General features: G+C 34.4%; 3 protein-coding genes across 6 annotated transcripts; all 3 read left to right on the forward strand.

Annotated features, from left to right (window-relative positions):
• Positions 1 to 1,883: 1,883 nt before the first annotated feature.
• Positions 1,884 to 2,711, forward strand: LOC104879840 (uncharacterized). The gene has a single exon (XM_010654234.3). The coding sequence runs from the start codon at positions 2,111 to 2,113 to the stop codon at positions 2,699 to 2,701; it is 591 nt and encodes a 196-aa protein (XP_010652536.2). The 5' UTR covers positions 1,884 to 2,110; the 3' UTR covers positions 2,702 to 2,711.
• A 573-nt stretch (positions 2,712 to 3,284) lies between these two features.
• Positions 3,285 to 4,133, forward strand: LOC100247048 (3'-5' exonuclease-like). The gene has a single exon (XM_002271394.2). The coding sequence runs from the start codon at positions 3,385 to 3,387 to the stop codon at positions 3,973 to 3,975; it is 591 nt and encodes a 196-aa protein (XP_002271430.1). The 5' UTR covers positions 3,285 to 3,384; the 3' UTR covers positions 3,976 to 4,133.
• Positions 4,134 to 4,362: 229 nt separating this feature from the next.
• On the forward strand, positions 4,363 to 7,380 carry LOC104879799 (uncharacterized). 4 transcript variants are annotated; one of them, XM_059737927.1, is made up of 4 exons: positions 4,370 to 4,551; positions 5,279 to 5,903; positions 6,765 to 6,909; positions 7,061 to 7,380. In XM_059737927.1, the coding sequence occupies exons 2-4, from the start codon at positions 5,339 to 5,341 to the stop codon at positions 7,116 to 7,118; spliced, it is 768 nt and encodes a 255-aa protein (XP_059593910.1). In that variant the 5' UTR covers positions 4,370 to 4,551; positions 5,279 to 5,338; the 3' UTR covers positions 7,119 to 7,380. The 4 variants fall into 4 exon arrangements, with proteins under 4 accessions (XP_019076444.1, XP_019076443.1, XP_059593910.1 ...); XM_010653977.3 differs by having other exon boundaries at positions 4,371 to 4,546; XM_019220899.2 differs by having other exon boundaries at positions 4,363 to 4,551; positions 6,765 to 7,380.
• Positions 7,381 to 8,982: the final 1,602 nt, after the last annotated feature.

An 8,982-nucleotide genomic window follows, 5' to 3' on the forward strand; every position in this document is an offset into this window, starting at 1 on the left:
AAAGAATATGTTTCCTTTGGAGAGAGGTATGTCTTGGGTTACCAAATCCTTTCCCAAGCTCTTGTCAAATATGACTTGATTGGCCAAACAGATTTTACTATTGCATTGTTATTGAGCATCCGGATAGTAGTTAGTAGGTTGAGAATCCTAAATCACTCTGCAGTTAAATTAACTACTTTTCTAGGCAGTACCATTGCCGTACCAGATGTGGTAAGTATAATTTTTGTGGTGCTGTTAAGGCCACACAACAGATTTGTGCCTGTTCAGCCGATTCCTGTCTCCTCTCCGGAATCGCTTCAAAACTATACAGTTCTTATTATTCTTTCTGCTGGTGGCTTGAGTTTCCTCATTCATGATCATAGAGAACATGTCATTAGAAGGGAACTCACCCGGTAATCAGAGAGAGAGTTGCAGTACTCTTGAAGCTTGCGTGCAGAAGGTGTTGCAGTATCATATAAAGCAACTGAAGATTGGAATGGAAAAAATGTTTTATGATTAAACACCATTTGCCTACAGTTGGGAGTTCAGGTTAGGAGGATGATTCAAGACTAGGAAAGAGAATGGACTCCTGCGCAACTGAAAGGTTAAAATTGGCCATGCAAAGGTTGAGAGGACGGTCATAACAGAAGAATTAATGCTCATAGGTAGCTTGTTAATAATGCTCTTGGATGATTTGGGCATTCCAAATATTATTCAAATGAGTTGATGTTGGCAATTAATATCTTTCTTGGTGGATTAATTTCTTACTTCACAAAAAGATAAGAAGGGAGTAAAGGACAAGAAAAAAATGGATGCAAGCACTTGGAAAATTGTAGAGAACATAATGCCAACTGCCTTTTGATCTTCCTGGTCTAATGACTGCAACCTGTTCAGCTTCCTTGCAAAAAGAGGGCAACAAGTCCTCTATTGTTGCGTTAAGATGAAGCTGGAATCTCCTTTACTAAAACGTTTATAAAGAAAAAACAAGCGTTTTGATAAAATTTTAAAAATATTTAAAAATAAAAATAAAAATCGCTTGTAATGTTTTATAAAAAAAACATCTGATAGATGATTCCCTCAAAATTACTTATAGAAAAGATACTTGCATGAAAAATACTAAAAGTAAAAACAAAAATCAATTGCATATCTTGTGATAACTAAGGTTATCCTGTAAACCAAAGGGTAGTGGTTCAAATCTTCATATATGGCTGAATAAGCATATGACTACGGGTAGATCAACCTGGTAGCTTTTTTGTATGATATTGGTATCACATGCATCTGACCCGGGGGGGAAAGGGTGAGGATATGTCAAAATAAAAGAGTGATATTAGTCTTGAGATGTGTTTCATAGTGAAAATTCTCACATTGAAAGTAAACTAGCATGTGCTCGATCTATTTTCTGTTTTTGCATGTGTTATTGCTCTAAATAACAGAAGAGAAAACTTTGGGTCCTCAATGGCGGGAAGTTAAAACACTTGGGTGGATTTTTTTTATATGTTTTTTTACTTTTTATTTTTTAAAAAGATACCACATAAAATACTTTTTTTAATGTCAACGAAAAGGCGTGTTTTAGTTAAATAATTTCATAAAATAAAATAATATTATAAAAAGAAAAACCATTTTGAAAAACACTTTTTAAAAACTATTTTTTAATGTTTGTAAAATAAAATTTTGTTTTAAAATTTGAAATGTTTTAACTCATTTTTTATGTTTTTAAATATGTTTTAAAAATAATTTTATATTTAATGTTTTATATTTAATTATTCTTCGTATTTAAATAATTTTTTAAACATAATTTTGAAAAATAAGTAAAATAAATAAATAAATAAATAAATAATAACTTAAAAATATTTTCCGAAAACATTAAACAAAATTTTCTATTTTCTTGCTGGTGAATGGAAAATTCTGTTTTAAAAAACCGTGGCCGAGCAGGCCATAATTTCTTGTAAGTTGTAACTCGTAATCGAAACAATCATGCCACTAATTGATGAACTTGGGAACTTGTGGATGGCAGAACCGTTACTCTGCCTTCCGATCTGCCCATGTCGGTCACAGCACCCTTTTAGCTTCTATGCACAAGTGCTCATAATGACTGGAATACAAGAAGATAAATCAACAGTAGAACAGGAGAATGAGATACGAACACCATGTCTCCTTCTGTGGCAACCTCATAGAAACAACAGCCACAAATAAAGCTTCCATAGCAGATGATTGGGTGCATCAAATTCTCTCAATGTACCGAGGTCAACACCTTATTATAGGCTTGGACTGTAAAAGGAGGCCTCATCCCATTACATCGATGGGTGGCAGAACTGCAACCATGCAGTTGTGTGTAGGCAGCAAGTGTCTCATACTTCAGTTGCTCTATATGGACTACATACCCAAATCCCTCAAGAGTTTTCTTAGTAATCCTGACATTACTTTTGTTGGGGTTGAGGTTGAGGAGAATGTACTCAGGCTTTGGGGTGAGTATGGTCTTTGGTGTACTGACGCAGCTGATGTTCATGAATTGGCTAGCAGGAGTTTTCCTCTTGGTTTCAGTGGAAAAACTGGTCTGAAAGCTCTTGCTTATAAAGTGGCCAAGCTTCGTATGTGGAAACCCAAGAATGGTTGCTGTGGTGATTGGGAATCAAAGCTACTTGATGAGCGACAAATTGAACAAGCTTGTATTGATTCTTATTCTGTGTACAAGATTGGCATCAAGTTACTCGATAAGATCTGAATGTGTAGAATTGTTTATCTGGCTTTAGGTTGGTGTTTTGAATCAAATGTTTAAGTATATGAACAAAAGCAATTCAGTAAGCTGATATCAACAAACAGAGGGGCTATGTATCTGATGTCACAGATTGAACCCCACAAATGTAGTTCAACTTATTTTATTATTGAATGTTGGGTTGCAACTTTGAAAGTTGATCAAGATGATGGTTAATTCGAATCTAACCTAAATTAAGAAACAATTAAGTTAATCTCAACCCAACATCATCTCTAACTTTAATTACTAAACCCAAATCCGATCCAATCTTATTTTTTTTAAGTTTAAATTAAATCTGAGTTGGTTGGATTAGATTCGGATTCAAACAAATGTGGGATCCATCAGCCCACCTAAATTGCACTCTTAATTGAATGTACCTTATTATGCTTAATATCTCCACCTAAAATGCAACTCTAATAGAATGTTTGCTAGTATACTAAATGTCTCAAAAATCCAAGCGTTAATTCCAAATTTCCAATGACTATTTACATTCCCTGGATTTATTTCCATCATTGAAACAGATCACAACTTGAATGACCCACCTGCCTTTTGGGCTTTCCAAGTCAAGTAAATGCAATCTCTTCATCTTCCACGGCTGCATATCTGTATATACAGGACCTTGAAGTTCCCCACTAGAACCAAATTCTACAAATATGTCTTACACCCACTTGGTTTCCTTTGACAACAAGGCCATTGAAACAACAGTAACCGACAGAGGATCAGAAGTCGACTCATGGGTTAATACCATCCTAGCAGTCTACAGGGGCGGAGACATGATAGTTGGACTAGACTGCGAATGGAGCCCTACCTTTCTGAGTGGAACCAGCAACAGAATTGCTACTCTGCAGCTGTGCGTAGACACCAAGTGCCTCATACTCCAACTATTCTACACGGACTACATTCCCCAATCCTTCAAGAATTTTCTCAGTAACCCTGCCGTAACTTTTGTTGGAGTTGAGGTTGAGAGCGATGCCATGAAACTTAGAGATGAATATGAACTGGACTGCCAAGAGACTAGTAACATTCGTGCACTAGCTTGCTCATTTTGGCCTAATCGTTGGTATAGAAGACCTGGGTTGAAAGATCTTGCCTTCCAGATAGTTGGCCTCTTGATGCAGAAGCCGATACATGTTTGCAGTAGCAACTGGGAGGCAAGAATCCTGAGCAATGAGCAAGTCGAGTATGCAAGTATTGATGCTTACGCCTCCTACAGAATTGGCCACAGACTCCTCAAAGAGATGTAATGGGCAGTTAGCCTTCTCTACTTTGATCCATTTCCTAACATAGCCTGAAACTCTTTGAATTTTCTAACTTGGATTCGACATTCTGGCTGTGATCCATGGGTGGGTGGATTGAAATTGAATGAACAAAAATAGCGATATTTTCATATTTAATTGGGAAATTAACTGTCTCCAATAAATTTAGATTATCCAAACCATAATCAAGATTATTAACAAATAAACACCACTGCAAGAATAGAAAAAACGATCCAACGGTCTGACACGTCCCATGCCTTACAGGCTACAGGCTTAGCTATTGGGTGACACAACCAAAACGACAAACCGTCAACTCTATCTCAAGTATATTTATTTGAATCTGAAAAGTTCATATCTCTGTCGTCTTTCAAAGTATAAAACAAAATTCCAATATTTGAAAAAAAAATAAAAAAAAAGAAAAAAGAAAAAGAGATAAATGAAGCTCTAAATTGGGGATATTATGTATGGATAACCAACAAAACATTTGTTGAGTCCTAATCTCGCGCTCTCGGTCTGTCTGTTGATTGAGTCTAGGGTTTCGTCTCCATCCTCCGGAAAGGTACGGTATGTCTTTATTATTGTTATTTTTTTAATTTTTTTTTCTTCTAATTCAAAGAGACATTAACCCAGCTGGATTTTTATTTTTTATTTTGTTTTAATTTTAATTTTTTTATATTTTTTTTGGGCATTTTTAGTGTTTGGTTCCCGGAAAAGAGCGGGAGGAAGGAAAGGGAAATGCCTTGTAATGGCCTTCTTTGTTTGAGCCTTTTGAAGTATTTTCCTTCCCTTTCCCGGTCAAACAAGGGGATTAGGTCGTGTTTTTTTTCCCCTATTTTTGTTTTCTTAGAGCATTTTAAATTTGGCTTCTCCTCGGCATTGTATTGAATTATAATGCAGGATTTTTATGCATTGCTTTGTGTTCAGAGCCCGTTTTCTGATCAAATGTTCAAACTGTAGGTTTTTTCCATTGTTCTAGAAAATTGGTTGATGTTTTTATATGGTGATAAATAATGGAGACCCAAAGAGTTGAATTTCTTTACTTATTTTTGAAGCTGTGGTCAGGAACAATCTGAAGCATAGCTATTTGCAAAAGGGTCTATAATTGGCAGGCAATAAAGAAAATAGGAGTTTCAATCTCTGAAATTTTCTGCCCGCCTGAATTTGAATACCCTTTTCACCTACTCATTGTAGATGATTTTGAGGGCAGGTCTTTGTAATGTACAATCTTTGCTACCTGGATTGGGTGAAGGGTTAATCCATATGATGAACACATTGAGCTTTGTTTTTGCAGTGGAAAAGTTAACCTAAAGAGTGGGAGGAGTGGAGAGGAAAGAAAAAAAATTTAGCTTGAATGGATCAAATCTCCTCAAGGGAAAGAGATCTTGAAGTAGATCTTGGAAATTGTAGTGGAAATACTAGCGAGGAGGATGGAGGCAGGGACCCTGTTTTGGGCAATATACAGGCAAATAAACTATTTAGTAGGGTTGGCAGTGAGGTTTGGAATTTTGATGGATCAGTTAAGGATGAAAATGGTGTAAATTTGATAAAAAATTTGGTAAAATACGGCAACACTGCCGATGTGAATGTAGAGCTGTTGATAGACATCAGTTCAAGAGGGGAAGAGAGTCGAGAGAACAGCAATCTTGCAATGAAGCAATATGTGAATGAGAAGCATAAAAAGACAAATTCTAGAAAGCCTCCTAAGCCACCTCGACCTCCTCAAGGTCCTTTGTTGGATGCTGCTGACCAGAAATTTGTTAGGGAGATATCTGAGCTTGCAATGAGGAGGCGTGCTAGGATTGAGCGGATAAAAGAGATGAAGAAAAAGAAAGCAGCCAAGGCATCGTCAATGAGCAGCAGCAGTTTATCTGCCATGATCATAACGTTTCTCTTTTTCATTATAATACTATTTCAAGGTATGGTTGCATTTTAGACATGAACTGGGACCTTCCTTTTTTTCCTTCTCGTTTCATTTTATGATTCATTTGCTTTAAGATTCATATGTCCCATGCATTCTCCAGTGCTCATATGATATAAGTACTGTGTATATAGTTTGAATAAACTGGATCCTCCCACATGGAATGGTAAGAATTTTTTTAATTGTCATATAAAAGATAAAAACTAATAGTGGCTAGCCACATGGTACCGTAAAATAACAGCATATGTTGTTATTTCATCAGGGTATTCACCCATTGCTGATCTGTTCTCAACTCTTTGCATTTCGATAAGTGTGTTATATCCAGTTTTTTTCTATGATCTTTATTTTGTTTTAAGCATTTCCATTTTATGGATAATGAGTTCTCTAATAAAGCTGATAGCTAGGAAAATGCCGATATTATAGGATTGCTCCAAATCCAAATTTTCTTACAAAATATTCTTGGGAATTAGATTTGATAATCAAAATTATTGTTATTACGGAACTCTTTGTTGTCTGTCGTGTATTCATTATTATATGCTTTGTAATCTTGAGCTAGAACCATCTAATTACAGATCTTTTAAGGTTGTTGAGGACGCGGAATAATTATTTTTTCTTGTTATTAAGCATCTGATGAAATTTCAGGTTTGTGATGATCCATTGTTGCTGGTTCATGCTACCACATAAAAATTCAAATTTTTTCCTGTCATTTTAGCTGTTATGTTTTTGGGGTTCATGTGAAACCTTTTTCTCTTGAGTTACTTGGCTTCCACTTCTCACAGAAAATTTGGGTTACGAACCATGGACATTCTTTTTTCATGAAACAGACCCTGATTTGTGCCTTGAAAAACTTTGCTCACAGGAATATGCTCCAGAGCCAGTTCACATGAGGGGTTTCAGGGGTCGCCTGAGCCAGTAGTGAACTCAAGGAAAAGTTTGATTTCAGTTCAATATTACAAAAACCTCCCTCCCAATGAGAGCAATGAACCTGGTTCCAACTCACTCGAGTGTGTATTCCTTTACCCTTTATTTTTATCGTGGAAGATCATCTTGAATTGTGTTTCCATGCATTATTGTTATCTTAAGAACCTACGATATTTGAGGAATCGGGATAACTATCTGTGCCTCATATTTTCCCCATATTTTACCTTAATGCAGTTCAGTAGAACAACAGGTATCAGGCCTCAAAAAAATATTGCATAGAGTTTATGGATGAAACAGAAAAGCACTGAAGAATGAAAGATGCAATGGCTGACTTATGTAGGATCATAGCTTTACCCAGACACCATGAAATATTTTGCCTGACTGTCCTGGTTTCTGTATATATGTAACGCTTATGAAGCTTGCGTGATGTAAAAGTTCTAATTTGTACAGCACTGAAATTCATAGGGAAGCCATGGTTTTGCAAGTTTTATTGGTAATACATCAATCTATTGAGGATTTGTACCTATTCCACTTCAAAGCTATTATTTTGTTTATATCCTGAAGCAGATATGTTTATTTTTTTCTCTTTAGGGAAAAAATGATGTGTTCTGTGAGACATATATCATACACATGATATATACTTGTATATAATAGAAAAAAAAATTTACTCGATAGAATGTTTGTTTTGTGAATTTTGTATGTCAATTTTGTTGAACTATCAATTTTTTTAAAAGTTTAAGTTTATTGGATTTGAGTTGAATAGGCATATCATCCTCCTTAGCAAACCTCTTGCAGGATTAGTCAATAGAAGTTGACATTTTTTGTAGTATAATTGGTCTTTTGGAGAGGTTGAGGAATGTCAAGATGTCATAATATGATTGGTCCAAAGATGAACTGCACCTGATCGGTCGGAATGGATGCGAAGCATTGGTTGGTTCATTGCAACCATTCATTAGTTCATGTATCTTGTAATGGATGTGCTATTTGTTTACTTCCATTTGTTTCGTAAGAGATTCAATGCAGATTTTGATGGGATGAAATGGTTGTTCATGTAACTTTATCTTTAGAGGCTCCATCGAAGTTTGTTTACTTATATTTTGTCACGAGGGGGGACAGGAACAAAATTCTTTTGGAAACTTAAATACGAAAAACAAAAAAATAATTTTCTTTATTTACAATCCATGAAGGTACATATTCTACGCTTACCATGTAAAGAACACTATAGAAAAACAACTCAACATTTCAAATTTATTCTAAAATATAACTAGTTATTAAAATAAAATTTTGAAAACCATTTTTAATTAAAACTTTGTCAAACCTATTATGAACTTAAAAAATTGGTTTTCATTCTTTAGAAGAGAAAAATGTTTTCAAGCACCGTTTCGAAACAAGTCTTAAAATCAATTGGTTTCTAATGAGAATAGGTCAAATATTTTATAACATTCGACGTCATATCTCGTGGGTGTGTTTTAAAAGTCGTCATTTGAGTGATTCATTATCGAGCTTAAAATACATTATTGCACCCAAAACGAGAGAGTTATTTAATGAATTACATTTTGATTTGAAAAAACCCGGAAGAAAATCATATTTTCTTGCATAATTTAACACAAAAATATAAATAAAAATCAAACAAGAATAAAATTTTTATTGCAACATGTTAAAAACAGTATATATTAATTTAGAATATAATCAATGGAAAAGTAATTCAATTAAACCTTGATTCCAACAAACAATAAAGGTTTGGGATTAGAAAAAACTTGATGAGGATCCAAATACATTTTCTTAAGAGTAAATACTCCATCTTCTATATAGAGTTAATTGACACTCTTTTCTCGAGATAGAGTAATCTTCATAGTTAAATTGTTGCAAAAATTTAACTCCATGAACCAAGTTTCACTCATTGCTCACCAAAATCAATTAAAATAAATATCATAATAAAGTTGTTATTCTTCCAACTTATCTAATATTAAAAGCAAATTAAAAAAAAAATGGAGAAAAAGTGTATGTTACACCAAAAACTCGTTTTCTCCTTAAAAAACACCTACTCAAAAAATTCACAAAAGATAAAATTAACAAAATAATAAATTGTGTGATTAAAAATACATAAAAAAAAAAATAGAGGTAACATAAATATTAAAAATTAAATATAACAATCT

This window comes from Vitis vinifera, chromosome 7, assembly GCF_030704535.1.
Source record: "Vitis vinifera cultivar Pinot Noir 40024 chromosome 7, ASM3070453v1".
NCBI lineage: Eukaryota > Viridiplantae > Streptophyta > Magnoliopsida > Vitales > Vitaceae > Vitis > Vitis vinifera.